This window comes from Mustela nigripes, chromosome 15 (assembly GCF_022355385.1).
Source record: "Mustela nigripes isolate SB6536 chromosome 15, MUSNIG.SB6536, whole genome shotgun sequence".
In the NCBI taxonomy this organism is placed as follows: domain Eukaryota; kingdom Metazoa; phylum Chordata; class Mammalia; order Carnivora; family Mustelidae; genus Mustela; species Mustela nigripes.
The window spans coordinates 10,201,279-10,218,050 of NC_081571.1; the positions used below are offsets into that span (position 1 = coordinate 10,201,279).

The 16,772-nt window shown below is 43.2% G+C and overlaps 1 protein-coding gene across 1 annotated transcript in view; it reads right to left on the minus strand.

Moving 5' to 3' along the window:
• Positions 1–325: 325 nt before the first annotated feature.
• FLT3 (fms related receptor tyrosine kinase 3) overlaps positions 326–16,772 on the minus strand; it is a 75,242-nt gene continuing 58,795 nt past the window's right edge. Inside the window, exons 19-24 of the mRNA XM_059377815.1 lie at positions 16,575–16,702; positions 12,589–12,711; positions 9,685–9,796; positions 9,060–9,159; positions 8,502–8,607; positions 326–933 (exon numbers count right to left, since the gene is read on the minus strand). Of these exons, the coding sequence (XP_059233798.1) occupies positions 811–933; positions 8,502–8,607; positions 9,060–9,159; positions 9,685–9,796; positions 12,589–12,711; positions 16,575–16,702 (692 nt within the window). The 3' untranslated portion in view covers positions 326–810. The remainder of the gene's footprint in view (positions 934–8,501; positions 8,608–9,059; positions 9,160–9,684; positions 9,797–12,588; positions 12,712–16,574; positions 16,703–16,772) is intronic.

Consider the following 16,772-nt stretch of genomic DNA (forward strand, 5'->3'; position numbering starts at 1 on the left):
AAGAAAAAAAGGAGAACATCACCACACATACCCTTCACCGAGAACCACGCCTGGAAAATAAGGATGAGGGCAAGTTCAGCTTTATAAGCCTGTAGGAGGGAAGAAGCTAAGCTGAATTCGAAGGGCGAGAGAGGCTGAATCCACGGAGCGCCGCAGAGAAGCCAGCAGACCTCAGTGTTTCTGCCCTAGTCTGGGGGCAGGAGTCACGCGTCCTCTTAAGAATCTGATGGAGGGCTAGAGCGTCTCAGTAGGGAAAAAAAATACACATGCACAAACAAATCGTTGCACATAATTTCATTAGGTTCCTGCCCTCCTGTTAAGTCTTGCCCTAAATGGGACATGTAAACAATTCAATGACAAACATTTCTAGAGAAGAGATTTTATTTCCATTCATAAAATATATCACTAAATAGCTGAAAAAAGTTACATATTATTTTAAAACATAGATTTAAAAAATCATATCAGCTTCTCCTTAGCAAAATGCTTTTGTGTTATCTATTTACAAGAACGTACTGTACCTCAGGTACACGATTTTCACTCAAGCCAGCCCAAGAAGGCCTTTGGATCTGGATAGATACTCCAGGAAAAGTACTTATCAGCTCTTCCCGCCTTGTGCAAAGGATGATTTGTTTTTACAAAAGTCCCTTTGAAAACAAGAGTAAATACAGAGAGCTTCTAGAGAAAAGCCCAGCAAAGCAGCAGTTGAGATCATGCTTTCTTTTGGTGATGAAATTAATCCTGTTTTGGTAATCTATAGCCTGTTTAAGGAGGGAGTCAGAGGGAGGAAGGCCTTAAGACTCAACTGTTTCTCTAGGAATCTTCATCATGAGCCTGTGGAGGCAGGAGCCCCGAGTCCACCTCTCTGCTGTAAGGTCGCCTGTTTTGGTAGACAGAAGAACGGTCTGAAACGTGGCCCTCCATGTTCTGATACATCTGAAGGTGAGGGAGAAGACAGAACACTGATTACCATCCAAGGAAGACGGACATGTCAAGGGCCTATGTTGCAGATTACTTGCTATTATGATACAGAAGTCTTAGAGGACAATCTTAGAGGATGTTAATTGACAAACCAAAATCAGTTTACTAATGGAGAAATCAAGTCACCATCAAATAGCTAATTCCAGTATCATTTCTGCTCTTGCATTTAAAGTCCCAATCTAGAGGGCGCCTGGGTGGCTCAGTGGATTAAGCCGCTGCCTTCGGCTCAGGTCATGATCTCAGGGTCCTGGGATCGAGTCCTGCATCGGGCTCTCTGCTCAGCAGGGAGCCTGCTTCCCTCTCTCTCTCTCTGCCTGCCTCTCCATCTACTTGTGATTTCTCTCGTCAAATAAATAAATAAAATCTTAAAAAAAAAATAAAGTCCCAATCTAGAAATCCAAAAGGTGAGCAGTAAAACCATAAAAAAGGGACTCCTGGGTGGCTCAATTGGTAAGCGTCTGCCTTCGGCTCAGTCATGATCCCAGGGTCCTGGGAGCGAGCGTTGAGCTTCCTGCTTAGTGGGAAGCCTGCTTTTCCCTCTCTCACTCTCCCTGCTTGTATTCCTCTTTTGCTGTCTCTGTCAAATAAATAAATAAAATCTTTAAAAAGCCAAATAAACCCATATAAGAGAAAGGCCACTAAAAATGATCTGTTCATTATGCAACTAATACAGGTGATTCTTGACTTTCACTTGGGAGGTCAGTGACTTTAAAATGTTTTTCCAAAATGAAAACAGCTCTACTTTCTGTCTGACTTTAAAGTTAACACACATTCATATAGACACCTTAAGCAATATAGGAAGATATATAGAAAAAAGCCTAAAATTGTCAGAGATAGCCCCCATGACAGATGGTTTGCTGTGTATACGCAATTTTGTGTTGGTAGGCTCAGAGTGTAGACCTTGTTTCAGAACCTTATTTTGAATTTCTAAGACGTTGTTTGCAGGTTACACATTACACATTTTCATATTTACTAAATATGAGCACATTCATGTTTTTAATAGTAGCCTAGCATTCCATAGTATGGATGAACCATAATTGACCTTTTGATGGACTGTTTGTATAACATCGACTGAGAAGTGCACACTGGCCCTGTCTGTCTCCAGGGTGAATGAGGGCAGTGGAATTGCCAGGTCAAGGGGGATGCACATTGAATGGCGACGTACCTCAACAGGCTGCCCGGCAGAAACCGTTACTTATTTCCACTCCTCTCCGCTGTGTCGGGGAACAATGCTGCTTTCTCCCAAGCCCTACAGCAGGGGTGTTAACTATCGCCCACGGCTCTAGCCCTTTGTCCAGGGAAGGTCTGATCCCCTGGCCTGCGTGTTTCATGATAAGCAAATCTGAACATCTTTTTCTAGATTCAATGAACATTTGCACTTCATTGGGAATTGTCTGCTTCTCTCCTTTGCCCTTTTACATTGGGTCATCCAGGTTTTTCTTATTACTTATGAGAACTCTGTGATGTAGGGATCCTGGATTCTTATGTGAGTTGGACAGACTCCCTCCCTCTCCCTGGCCATCACTACTGTGTATTTGTTTGTGTTAGTTCACTTGGCAGTTATCGTGTTCACTGAACGGACCATCTCCTCCTCTTATTTTTTTCTTTCTGGAAAACAAATGGACAAAAATCTCCTTTTAAACCTGGTCTTCACCATAACAGTCTGCCTCTATCCTTAAGGATGAACAGTAATGATACGTTGTTTTTGTAGAGCGGGCCTAGCAGTTGGTTATGACCTGTTGAACCAAATGTTCACGTCCAGCACTGAATTTTGACCATCTAAGGAAACCTGGGACAGAAATACCAGTAACACTTCAAACCCAACAGCTCCACACCTGAATCCATTATCTCTGATCCCTGATCCTTCTTTCCTTCCTGGATCGAGAGTTTCACTTAGTGAACTGCCCCAACTCCAGGCCCAAGATCCAGGACTTTCAGAATCATCTTCTCAACCTCGCTGTACTCCCACAGCCAGAGACTGGGTGCTATTCTGGTGTGTCCCCACTTTTAATGTCTTCCTGTCCATTGCTTTAAGAGATTTTTGTTTATGTTAAGTAATTAATTGGTTTTATTGATGTATAGATGAAACACAGTGTTATACCAGTTTCAGGAGTACAACATAGTGATGCCGAAACAAGTCTGTACATTACGCCATGCGTCCCAAGAGCAGCGCTCCCTTCTGCCAACATATAGCACTATGACAACCCCATTGACTGAATATTCTCTGTGCTTATGGCCTTTCATCCTGGTGACTTTCATTCCCTAACTGGACGCCTGTGTCTCCCACCCCCTCACACCTTTAAGTGATTTTAAAATAAAATGTGTATATGCTCCTTACAAAGATTTTGAAACCCTAGCTTTTCAAGTATATCAATAGAAAGAGGTGCATAAGATTTTCTTACATTTTTTTAAATGGTGTCTCTATCCAAAGTATGTTCTTTTTATCTGAATGTCATCTGTGCTTTCTCTTTTTTTCCTAATTGTTCTCTTCATAGTGTGCGTTAGTGGTATATTTGTATACCATATTAACATACAATATTAATATATAGTATAAACTAGATCCAGACTCCTGTGTTCAAATCCTCAGTCTGACACTTACTGGGTTACCTTGGGCAAATGACCGAACTTCTCTGTATCTCAATTTACTGATCTGCAAAAGAGGTAATACTCAAACTTACTTTGTGAGATTGATGTGAGAATTAACTGTTCGTATGGATAGTATATTAGTAGAGTGTATGGCAGACACTTAAAAAATGTTTGCCATTCAATCTTATTATTATTAGTTCAAAAAACAACTTCTGTGTTTCCTGATTATCACTCTTGTTTTGGGGGCTACTCTCAGTTTAATTAATTCTGCCTGTAACTTTATTAGTTCTTTTATTTTATTTTTAACATTAGTTACTTATTTTAGAGAGAGCACACACAAGCATGGGGAGGAGGGAGAGGGGGAGGTAGAGAGAGGGAAGAAGAATCTCAGGCAGACTCCACGCTCAGCATGGAGCCCAATGATGGGCTCCCTTCCAGGACCCCGAGACCACATGCTGAACTGAAACCAGGAGTCCGACACTTCACGGGCTGAGCCACTCGGGCACCCCTCTATTAGTTCTTTTCTTCTGCTTTGTTCATTTTCTTCCTCTACTCCTTCCTCCTTGTTCATTGTGGGTTTTTTTTTTTTTTTTCTCAGTTTCTAGAGATGAAAGTTTAAGTCATTCATTCTCATTCTTTGTTTTCTAATGAATTTAGTTATAAATTTGGCTGGCTCCTACAGGTTCTAATAAGCAGGGACTATTTTTATGTCTTTTTCCTTCCTCCTTCACCTTCTTGTGAACCAAAGGCTTCTGTAAGAAACATGAGTTTTAATTTCTCATGTAGGACACGGGGAGCTTTTTGGGTATGACCAGTGATTTCTCCTTTCACTGCACTGATGTTAGTAAATGTGATCTGTGTGATAAGAGTCTCATTTATTTTGACATTCTCTCTCTCTCTCTCTTTTTTTAAAGATTTTATTTATTTATTTGACAGACAGAGATCACAAGCAGGCAGAGAGACAGGCAGAGGGGGAGGGGGAAGCAGGCTCCCTGCTGAGCAGAGAGCCCGCTATGGGGCTCCATCCCAGGACCTGAGATCATGACCTGAGCCGAAGGCAGAGGCTTAACCCACTGAGCCACCCAGGCACCCCTGATATTCTCTTTCTTAAGTGGACTTACTAATCTTGACATTTTGAGCTTTTTCTATTTCGATGAATGCTCTTTGTTTCTCTCTTCCCCACTTTGTGGCGTTGATCAGGTTTTCTATGGTCCTTTTTCCTCTACCCTGAACCTGAGATTATAGATTATATTTCTGTTTTCACAGTGGCATACTTACATTCTTAACACCCATGTTATTCTTATGTGTATTTAACACTGTGACTCGTCCCACTGAGGAACTTCTGCGTGAGCCCACCAGAACTCTCCCTACTCTCTGGGAAAACACTAGTCCTCATTCTTTCAACTTTCAAAGAGTTCTCTGTTGTGGGTCTTCCCAATTCAGTCCTAACTACTTTCATTGTCTCAGGGGTTTTCCACAGTTTCTGGTCTACAAAGATCTCCTTCTGGCTTTCAAAGGCGATTATGGCCTCACTTCTTTAAAAAAATATAATTAAAAAAATGTGTATGTATGTATGTATATATATATATATGTCTTATTTTTTAAAGATTTTATATATTTATATGAGAGAGAGATAGAGAGATTAAGAGAGAGAAAACACAGTGGAGGAGGGGCAGAGGGAGAAGCAGATTCCCCACTGAGCAGGGAGTCTGACATGGGGCTCCATTCCAGGACCCTGGGATCATGACCTAAGCTGAAGGCAGACGCTTAACCGACTGAGCCACCCAGGTGGCCCATTTTTTAAGTATTTATATTATTTTATATTTGTATATTTGTTTATGATATAGTATATATAAATACATTATATATTGATAATATATTTATATTCTATGTATATATTTCCTATGACTTGTGGGCATGGACATGAGAAGAGCGTGATGTGAGTTCAGGCCCTTTCTGAAACAGGAGCTGTGCGTGTCCCTTCCTTCTGCACCCCCTCTCCCCACCGTCTAGTTCACCCCCTCATCTTTGCTCACCTCTGTTGCCACAGTCACCTCTTAACTGATCTTACTTCCTCTCTTAGGGTTTTACTTTCTCAAATTTACTTTTATGCCTGCCTGCCTTCCTTCTTTCCAGAAATATTTGCTTAGCACTTTCCATCCACTAAGCATTATGCCAGCCACTTAGGTATGTAATGGCTGAACTAGGTATGCCATGGTGAACAAAGCGGATGTGACCTCTGACGTACCGTTGTGGTGATAGGCACTCATTTATTTGATAACTGGTGAGTGTCGCCTGCCTACGGGACTGCGTCAGGTGATGTGAAGACGAGCAGTGCATCTGCTTGCCCTCATGAACCAAGTCTAGTGGTGGGAAAGACAGACCCATAAAGCAAAGTCTCACACACCATCACTGGAGTCTCACACACAGTTAAAGACAAAGTGTTAGGGAGACTCAGGAGAAGGACCCTGAAATCTGACTAGGGAAACTACAGGGGTCTTTGGAGAGGAGAGAATACTCCATCTGGCTCTTTTTTTTTTAACTGAGGTATAATGGATATGTAACTCTATATTAGTTTCAGGTGTATGATATAATTCATGTATATATTGCAAAAACGATTACCACAATAAGCCTAACTAATATCTGTCACAGTCGTAGTGATCTGGGCCATCAAGACCAATACTGGAGCATCTGCCCATTCTAAAAATCCCTGTTGGTTCACCACTGTCTGAATAATGCCTTAGCACATTATTCGGTGATCTCCCTGCTCTAACTCCACACCACTGGGGTTGGGTTATACCTAAAAGCGTTAGCCTGTGTTTTCTCAGTGAGCTTCTCTCCCCTTCTCACTTGTCCCCTGAGGGCCATTTTCCTTCCCTAGTCCATGAAGAAGCAAAAGCAGAGACTGTACAAAAAGCGTTCACATGCATACCAGGAAATATCACCTCAGGCCTGCTGGCAAGGCCTGTCTTCCCACCCAAGAGACTAGACATCGCTATGCTTAGGGCATGTGAAGGGAAAAGCATTCCCTGGAGGAACCAGGGTTCACTAGTAGTGGGCAGAGCTGCCTGGCATGGTTGTGTAGACTAGGCCTTGCTCAGAGGTGCCCAGCCAGCGGGGACTGAAATCCAATCTCATCTCTGCTCCCCAGGCTTCTAGACTGGATCCCACTGCACCAACCAGTACCAAGATGTTCCTCTTGGTGTATTCATCCCACCCAGAGGGGACACTATTAATCGAATCTCCCTGAAGAAGACAGAGCTTGCTATCTGTGGCTGATACTGGTAGGAAAAAGAACCTTCCATGACAGAGGGTCAGAGAAAGAGAGGAAGAGAATGGTGGTGGGGGGAGGGTAGTTAGAGGGGTATCTCTGAGCTCAGACCCCCGTGGCTGAATCATCACCTGTGGAAAAGCTTGCCATTCAACAACCCTGATTCCCTGAACAGAGGGAAGGGCATCTGGACATCCTGTGGGAGTGGGGACATGAAAGGAGACTTGTACTCCAAGATAAGGGGTTCTGAACAAAGCCAAGGGGCTTCTGAGCAGTAGCAGAGCCCATACCCTGGTCCACTACCTTTCCAGTCCTGTTTTTCTCCATATCCCCCCACCGACCCTATACTTTCAGCCACAACCATTTATCTTCCACTACACTTTCTCAACTTTGAGTCTTTCTTATATTACTCATCTAGCCTGGAATACCCCCACTCACCCCCCACCACCTCCCAACAGCCAAAATACTACTCTTTCTTCACAGCTTGGTACAAATAACACCTCTGTGGAGCCACACCCAACTGCCGGGCAAGGAGAAATTATTCGGTCCTCTCTGGAGCCCACTTCTGGTTTCTCTCTCTTACTCTTCTTTTGGTTTGTATTATAGGGTCATTAACTGTGTCCAGGCGGTCTGCTCGATAGCCTTGAGGTTTTCCATCTCCCCCAACCTTGTTGGCCTAATTCCCTCACAATAATTTAGTTTCCGAATGTGATTTTTAAAAACAGCCTACCAGGAGGAAGGGACATGACCGACCCACCCAGGTCTCTGGAGAGACTACAGAATTGAAAATGGGCTCTTAATAATTTAGAAAAAGAGAACAGACAATCCATTTAAGCAGTCAGGTTCCTATGTGACTAACATTTACTGATTAACTACTAAGGGCCTGCTATGTGCTAATAGATCTTTTCACATACATCCTACTCCTTACAGCTTCCTAAAGCAAGATTTATTAATTCTATGTTTCAGATAAGGAAATAGAGATTATGTCACTTAATCGAGGCCTATAAGATGTAAATGATGGAGCCACAATTTGAACCTGGTTATTGGAGGTTCAAGGTCTGTCCTTTGTCCACTTCCTCTCTCTGTTCACTACGGTGGATTGTAATACTGAGGGGAAGAGTGAGCAAAGTGATTCCAAGTTCCCAAAGCCTGAGGATCACCTACCTCGGCAACCCATTTTACAGGTGCGAAAACTGAGGCCAAGAGAAGTAAAATGATTTGCCGTAAGTCATACAGCGATGAGGAGCTAGAGTGCTAGAGCTGGGATTAGACTCTCATGATTCCAGGTCAATGTTTTTTCCACTCTGCTGTATTATATGTCTGGGTTGTACGGATTATTCCATACTAAAGCTTCATGTTGAATTAGGAAAGGTCAGTGGTGATCAGGGATTAAGTTTTGTTTAGTTGTCTAGTCCTATGCATTAATTAAATACTTAAAAGCATTTAATTTCTTAATCAATTGGCTGACAATGTTAGGGAAAGCTTTTCCCCCCCAAAAAGCTTACCAATAAATATATCTCACCCCACGCAACTTTCAGAGGGCAACCAAGACAAACTATGCTGAGACAGACAACGTGATACTTTGATTCTTAGGAAATGAGTGCGTGTTCTGAGTTACTGCTCTCCTTTCTAACAGCGCTTTGTAAAATACTAGGAAGCTACATACGGCTTCTTCTGCATCCGCCAGCTGACATCCTAAAAATGAAGTCAGGTTGGGGAAGGATGGCCGTTTCCTTGAGTCGAAAGCCCAGCAGGATTGCATTATAAAGTATCTGTAAAACCAAGAGAAGGTGGAGTAAACTGAGAAAATCTGAAAGAAGAAAAGCTGATCATTTCCCGCCATTTCTTGCTGGAGCTACTCATCATCTGTGGCCTGTTTGTTCTGTGGCAAGTACTCTGCTTGACTTTGAACCCCCACCAGGAAGGGCAAATTAGGTGACGGGTAGAAATGCATTCTGTGGACCAGAAATCAGGAGATGGAGTCTTAGCACCCTGAGGGACCCCTTCCAACAAAAGAACTGAAGCCTCTAATTCACAGTATCTTCAGTTTTGTTCAGAAATCCCCAAAACAAAAAGGAAGAATTTCCTTTTCTTTCTTTTTCTTTTTTAAAAAGAGGAATCATGGATTTTGCATTAAGGAGTTTTACTGTCTTCAACATGCTTTGGAACTAGAGAGACTGTAAATTCCTGATTTCAGCCACGGTGCAGTCTGATCTGAACTCACATTTCTTCCGTAGCATAAAAGGGCTGATCCATCTTAAATCCACTTTGAATGAGTTTGTAGAAGTTAGCGTCAACCGGAATACCAGGGTAAGGATTGACACCTGGGGGAAAAATGAGGGAGGATACACCATTTCATTTGGTTAGTCATTCAGTGAACAAGCAGGTACCAAGAGTGCCCATGGGCCGGAAGCTGCTTGGTGCGAGGCTGTAAGTGGGGAAAGTCAAGGCTCCTGCTCTCATGCAGGTACAGGCTGGGGGGTGGGGCAAAGACACCACAATAAGACATGAAGTGGCACATATATCACAGATGACAAGGTGGCACGTCATGAATGCTTTATTTTTTTTTAATTTTTATTTATTTATGTTTTAAAGATTTTTAAAAATTTATTTAACACAGAGGGATCACAAGTAGGCAGAGAGGCAGGCAGAGAGAGAGGGGGAAGCAGGCTCCCTGCTGAGCAGAGAGCCCGATGTGGGGCTTGATCCCAGGACCCTGAGATCATGACCTGAGCCGAAGGCAGAGGCTTCACTGACTGAGCCACCCAGGCACCCCTCATGCATGCTTTAATATAAGAACAGGATAAGGCGCGGAGGGGGCAGGGATGGTGGCCACGGGCAAAACTTACCAAGTGAGAATATCTCCCAGAGTAATATTCCATACGACCAGACGTCACTCTTTATGGTGTAGATCCCTTGGAATAAGCTCTCAGGAGCCATCCACTTTACAGGCAGACGAGCCTGTGCGGAGTCCAGGAGGAGATCAGTGGTGAACAGATCGAATGGTGAAGGGGATTTCTTTTCTCTTACTAGCTAGATGATAAAATTTCTTTGCTTCCTAAAGTTACTCTCAATGCTTAATGGAGAAAATCATATTCCTCAAATGGAAGTTTCTCACTTTCAAATCAACATCCTAACAAAACAGCCTGACAAAAAAGAAAAGAAAAAAAAACCCAAACAAACAAAAAACTCCAACACAATATCTTTCATTTTTTTTGAGAGAGAGAGAGCGCACCTGCATGCAAGTGTTGGGGGGGAGGGGGGCAGCGAGAGAGGGAGAATTTTTTTTTTTTTTTACTATTTAGAATCATTCTGTTTCAACTTGGTCCTGACAATGAAGATTTATAGGGCAATTAGTTTTGTTTTATTTTAAAGATTTTATTTATTTATTTGACACACAGAGAGAGATCACAAGGAGGCAGACAAGCAGGCAGACAGAGAGGGGGAAGCAGGCTCTCTGCTCAGCAGAGAGCCCGATGCGGAGCTCCATCCCAGGACCCTGAGATCATGACCTGAGCCAAAGGCAGAGGCTTAACCCTCTGAGCCACCCAGGCACCCTGGGAGAGGGAGACTCTTAAACAGGCTCTACACTCAGCTCGGAGCCTGACATTCTCAGCACAGGCTCCATCTCATGACCCCAAGATCATGACCTGAGCCGAAATCAAGAGTCATGTGACTCTGAGTCAACCCACTGAGTCACCCAGGTGCCCCATAGCTGGCCATTGCTTTAAAGCTCATCCTGAACAAAGCCTGGCGATTGGAATGGGTAAGTTTAAAAGCAGATAATTCCCATTAGGGAATAACCAGTCCTTTGCCCAGAGGTAAGGAAATATTGGTGAATTGGCGGAATATTTTGTTAAAGCATTTCTTGGAAGAACTTTAGTGGAAATGCCAGCTACAAGAATGTGGTGAGGGGAGCATATGTCATCACTTCCAGAAATGACACCAGGCTGGCTTCTGTGGCTTTTGTAATTTCCAGTAGCACGAAAGGCAGGTTTAGAGTCAGTACAGTTGGGTTAGCATCAAGACACAGAAGCAGGTAGGTTACTGGGACACAGCTTTTTGTAGTATTTCTTTTTTTTTTTTTTCATGAAATGAGGAGCCCTTCACTGTGCTCGTTTAATCTTCCAAGTAAAATCAGAGTTCCAAGGGCACCTGGCTGCCTCAGTCAGTACAGCATGTGACCTTGGATCTCAGGGTCGTGAGTTCCAGCACCACAGTGGGTGTAGAGATTACTTAGGGAAATTAAAAAAAAAAAAAATCAAAGCTCAAGAAAGAAACCCTATTTAAATTCTATACAAACCGATGAGCTGATAGAATCATACAGGCTCATCTGGTTAATTTAATTAATTAAAAGACTTAACTGAGGTGCCAAATGGAAGTCACCTTCCCACATAAGAGACCACCAGCTAGTAAGGTAAAAAGACTGCACAGTCGCCTACAAGCTTTGATCATCTTTATGACTTCAGCTACAACAAGGGAGATATAGATCTAAAATCAGCTGAGATGGCTATTTGATTCTAATGGAAATAGTGTTTGATTTGATTTTTAACATTTATTGGCTGTTTACTGAGACAGGTGCTTTCATGTTAGTTTTATTGGTTTATTCCCACAACGCCAATGTGGTAAGCAGATAATTGTCATGGGAAATGCTGCACCTGTCACAGTGGTTATGCACAGGCTTGGGGCTCAGACCATTCACGCTCTCTCTAGTCCACATGCTGTGTAACCAGGGGCAAATTATGTTCTGTGCCTTGGTTTCCCAGCCCACAAGTGGGCACTGTGAGGACTAAATGTATGAATGTACGTAAAGCGCTAAGAACAGTACCTAGCTCCTGGTAAGCACCAAGTCACTATTATTTCACAAGTGGGGACTATAAAGCACAGGGAAATTCCAAAAAAAAGGGGCTTAACTCTAGGTGTTGGGATTCTTACAAGCCACTCTTTCCAGTACACAATTTTATCATCTAGTATTTCTAATAGTCCTTAAATAACACGTCTGTCCCTAGTTGGGTTTTGTTTTTTGTTTTTTGTTTTTTTTTAATAAGTGGATTTGGTCATATTTTAGATCTTCCTGTGTGACAGTAATAAGATGCTAAATATTCATTAGCTCATATCTAATTTAAATATTGTGTCCTTTAAAAATGCACATTTAATATTTAATTGATATGTTGTACTTTAAAAAATGCTTTATTGTAGTGACTGCCAAATTCCTGTAATTGGAAACCTGACTCTAGTTGCTTTATAGCTAATGGAACTGAAATAAGTTCAAGTAATGAATTTTTTTTTAAGTGTGGCTTGTACTCCAAGATCCCTAATTGGTCTGTTCTGACTAGCCCAAGGACAGATGTGATGCTATTTTGCTCAGTTTAATTGTAACTGGAATATTCCTTGAAGCTACAGAAAAAGCTTTTAGTGGCACATGGGTGGCTCAGTGGGTTAAAGCCTCTGCCTTTGGCTCAGGTCATGATCTCAGGGTCCTGGGATCGAGCCCTGCATCTGGCTCTCTGCTCAGCTCTCTCCCTGCCTCTCTGCCTACTTGTGATCTCTGTCTGTCAAATAAATTTTAAAAATCTTAAAAAAAAAAAAAAAGAAAGAAAAAGCTTTTAAATGTAAGAAAGCTGACTGCAGTAAGGAAGCTTTTTGATGTTGCCATCAAGCAAACCCTCACTACGGTGAGTGCCAGTGTCTACCGTCCCAATGACAAAACACAAAATAACAGTATAAAAACATGTGAGAAATAGTGGCCTCACGTTGCCCCTGATAACATAGTTGGAGTCACTCATAATGTCCCGGGCCAGTCCAAAATCACAGATCTTCACCACCTTCCCGTGGGTCACGAGCACGTTCCTGGCTGCCAGGTCTCTGTGAACACACTGCAAAGAATGAAATTGGCGTGTTATTTACTCTGACAGAGATCATCACAGAGGGCAATTTTGCTTCCAGTTTCAAGTTCAGCAGGAGTTACAGATGACAGGAAAGTGTGGTTCCTCGAGGTGTCTAATCTTTACTGGGCCACCGGCTATCCTCACACGGGACCTGCAGCACACAGAGTGAACGCGGATGGCCCACTTCTTCAGCTGTTGTGAATACAGTCACTCGTGCTACTTATGGAACATTCCTGGAGGCCAAGGGGGTAGGTTCTTAGAAAGGAGATCAAACCTGGCTGGGTGTGTCTTCCTATAAATAAAAGACACAATACCGAGGCCCAGTCTTGAGCTCCCTTCCGAAGAGATTTTCCAAGGCCGTTGTCCAGCACTCTTACTGAGGGGTGGAGAAAAACGATCTCCTTTCTGACTGGAAAACAGCTTTGGCAATGAGAGTATGACCAAAGAATATATTTGGAGAAAAAAAATGAAAAATCAGTTTGGGAAGGTTGACTCAAGTGGAATTAGGAGCCTCGGAGTGGACAGAGGACATGATATGAAGCCAAGTGGTCTGACAAGAGAATTAACCCTAAGAAGGAAGATATTCAAAGGAACAGAGCACTAGGAGCAAAGGCCCAAAGGGCTCTCCTCAATCTTGAAAAAATAAAAGCAAAAACCGGGCAGACTAAAATCCCCCTAGCTCTCCTTCCTCCCTCTCCAGTTTTCTGAGAGTGTTGCCCACTGCCTGCAGACTCCATTCACGCTTCACCCACGTTCCTACCAGTCCCCCACACCTGGCCTTCATCCTCCCAGATGTCTGCCCCAGCTGCCTGGGCTAAGCCCCGCAGGGACACCGACTGAGATTGGATTCGGCGTCCTGGTGGCACCTGGTCCTATGGGCCAGGCCCTCCTCCTTCACATCCCTCCTTCTGTGCATTCAGCATGTCGCTGGCCCCCCGTTTTCTTCCTACTGACTAGTGGAACCTGTTTCTTTCTGCGGCTCCAGACAAGCCTGCTCTCATTCCCTGGGGCAGCACCCTCTCATCTACACCTTCCTGAGTCCCTTCGTCCAAACCAAGAGACGCAACTACCATCATCCAACCTCTGTTCCCGACCCAAACATTTCTCCTGAGCTTTAGATAGGAATATCTGCTGGACTCTGTTGCCCAAGGAACCACAGGTCACACATTTAATGTGACCTTTCTCAACAGACTTCCTCCTGATTTTGTGCTCCCTGCCCTATCCCATGTTCCCTGCTGGTTTTCCTTTTCCTCAGAAATCTCCTCTAGCCGAAGCATGAGCTGCTTCCCCAAGCCTTTTTCTGCACCGCTCCCCCTCCTGGTTCTGATGGGTCTGTGCCTTCCCTGGGTTCTCAGAGCTTACTTGAACATGAATGTTTACCACACTACAGGGTCATCTTTGATTTGCCTGTCTGCTCATCTCTTTCTCCCCTGTCAGTGATAAGCTCTAACTCTATCTCAGCACCTAGCACCAGACTTGGCACTAGTCAGTATGGTGGATGGATTCATGGCAGCTACAGGGAAAGCAAGGAGCAACCAGAGAAGTAGGGAGAAAAGACAACCAGGAGACAGTGACGTCATGGTGCAGGGGGTAGGACCTAAAGGGAAAATAAGCGGGGAGCGTCTCAGAAACTGGATATTCCTCAAAAAAATTCTTATTATAATAAGCCCAGAGGGGAAAAAAGCAGGGCCCTTGACCTTTGGTTGTGAGTAATTTGCCTATTTACTTCACGACAGGCAGGAAATCAGGCCAGACTATCGAGGTCGAGGCCCTCCAAGGTCTATAAAGACACGCAACCACTACTGTAGTCAAGGAGGTGAACGATAAATGAACTATAGATACACTTGAGAAAAGAGGAAGCCAACAGCAGGCAGGGAAGACGAGGAGAAGAATGTGCCTCAGACAGGTGAATGGATAATGAAGATGTGGTATATATCTACACCAGAGTAGCACTCAGCCATCAAAAACATGAAATCTTGCCGTTTGCAAAGACGTGGATGGAACTAGAAGGTATGATGCTAAGTGAAGTGAGTCAATCAGAGAAAGACATAGATCATATGATCTCACTCTCATGTGAATTTTAGAAACAAAACAGAGGATCATAGGAGAAGGGAGGAAAAAATAAAACAAGACAAAACCAGAGAGGGAGACAAACCATAAGAGACTCTTAACCGTAGGCAACAAACTGAGGGTTGCTGGAGGGCAGGGGGTGGGAGGATGAAATAACTGGGTGATGGGCATGAGGAGGGCACGTGATGTAGCGAGCACTGGGTATTAGATGCAACTGATGAATCACTGCCCTCTACCTCTGAAACCAGTGATACATTATATGTTAATTAATTGAATTTAAAAAAAAGAATGTGCCTCAGAGATGAGGGGTGGGAAAATATTATGAGGCAGGAATTTTTTTTTAACCTGTGAGCAAGGATGCTCATATTTGGAAAAAAAAAAAAAGCAAAGAAGGTAACATACACTTTCAACATCCGTGAGAGTGAAAAAAACATCCTTGAGATTCTAACTGGAGTTGTGTTAAACATACAGATTAACTTGGACAGAATTGGCTTTTCTAATAAACCCCGTATCTCTCCTACATGATCATGGTAGAGCTCATTTATTCAGGCCTCCTTTTTGGCATTTAATAATGTTTCATTTGGGTCTGGTATATTTCTTCTGTTTACCTCAAGATGGTTCACAGGTCTGATTGCTATTGTGAACATCACTTTTTTCTTCAAAGCTGTTGATTTATTTTATGATAATCTTTTTTTTAAAGTTGAGATATACCTAACCTATGACAATATATTAGAGAAATTTTTTTCTCTATATATTAGAGAGATTATTTCTCTATATTTTCTCTCTATATTAGAGAAATTATTTTTATTTTTATTTTCTAATTTTTAAAAAAAGATTTTATTTACTTATTTGACAAAGCGAGAGATCACAAATAGGCAGAGAAGCAGGCAGAGAGAGAGAGGAGGAAGCAGGCTCCCCACTGAGCAGAGAGCCCGATGCAAGGGTCGATCCCAGGATCCTGGGATCATGACCTGAGATGAAGGCAGAGGCTTTAACTCACTGAGCCACCCAGGCGCCCCAAAAGTAATTTTTTTAAAGAAAATAAAATATAGCTGAAATGATTCTCTCCAAATTCAGGAAGGAGGAGGAGGGAAGAGGCAAAAAGAGGGACATGGAGAAAAGAGGGAGAAAGAGAAGCAAAGATTTAAAGGGAAAAGAAGAGGAAGAGTTTGGGGGAATACTCAGAAGGTAACAGAACACAAGACGGTGTGGACAGAAAGCAGCCAGAGGAATGCTCAGAGGTACGAGACCCTTGAAATGTCCCAGAACAGGGCTGAGAGACGATGATAGAAAGAAGGCAAAATTGAGGTAGAAACCATGGTTTGAGGCAGGCTTCACGGCCCTCCCATCATAGCCCTGTGGGTCTGGGATTAGCATGGGAAGCGGGGGGAGGCAGAAGGTGTACCAGGATCCCAGCACACTGTGTTTGAAGTCCTGCGTACCCAGGGTCAAATGCCCACACACAGGACACAGCTTGGACAAACTGGACTGCCCAAGGAAAGACTGACGCTGTAGACCTCGCTTTGACTTCCTATCTGGAAGTCTCAGGGGACTCTGGACCTCCTGGAAGGGCTGCAGTAAGGGATCTCAGGCATTCCCCTATAATTCACCCAGAGCTGCTGAAATGAAAATTCTAGGTGGTTCCGACAGAGAAGAGGGTGGTTGTGGATAGTGGGCGATACAGACTGTAAGGGATACAAGTTGAAATAAGAAAAAGAAAAGCACATCCCATTTCCAAAATTATCTTGTTGCTGTTAGTTTCTCCTTCAAAGGGGGCTTACCGACTTAAATTCCAGAAATTCCATTCCTTTGGCAACTTGATATGCAAAGCAAAGAAGGTCCTCAAATGTCAGCACGTTCAAGTCTTCTTCTTCCTCCAGCCTTTTTTGGTTTTCATATTCAATTTCATCTGTAAAACAAAACTGGTCCTCATGCTTGCCCCAAGTTTAAGAAGTTGCCCCATTACATCTCTATGGGGA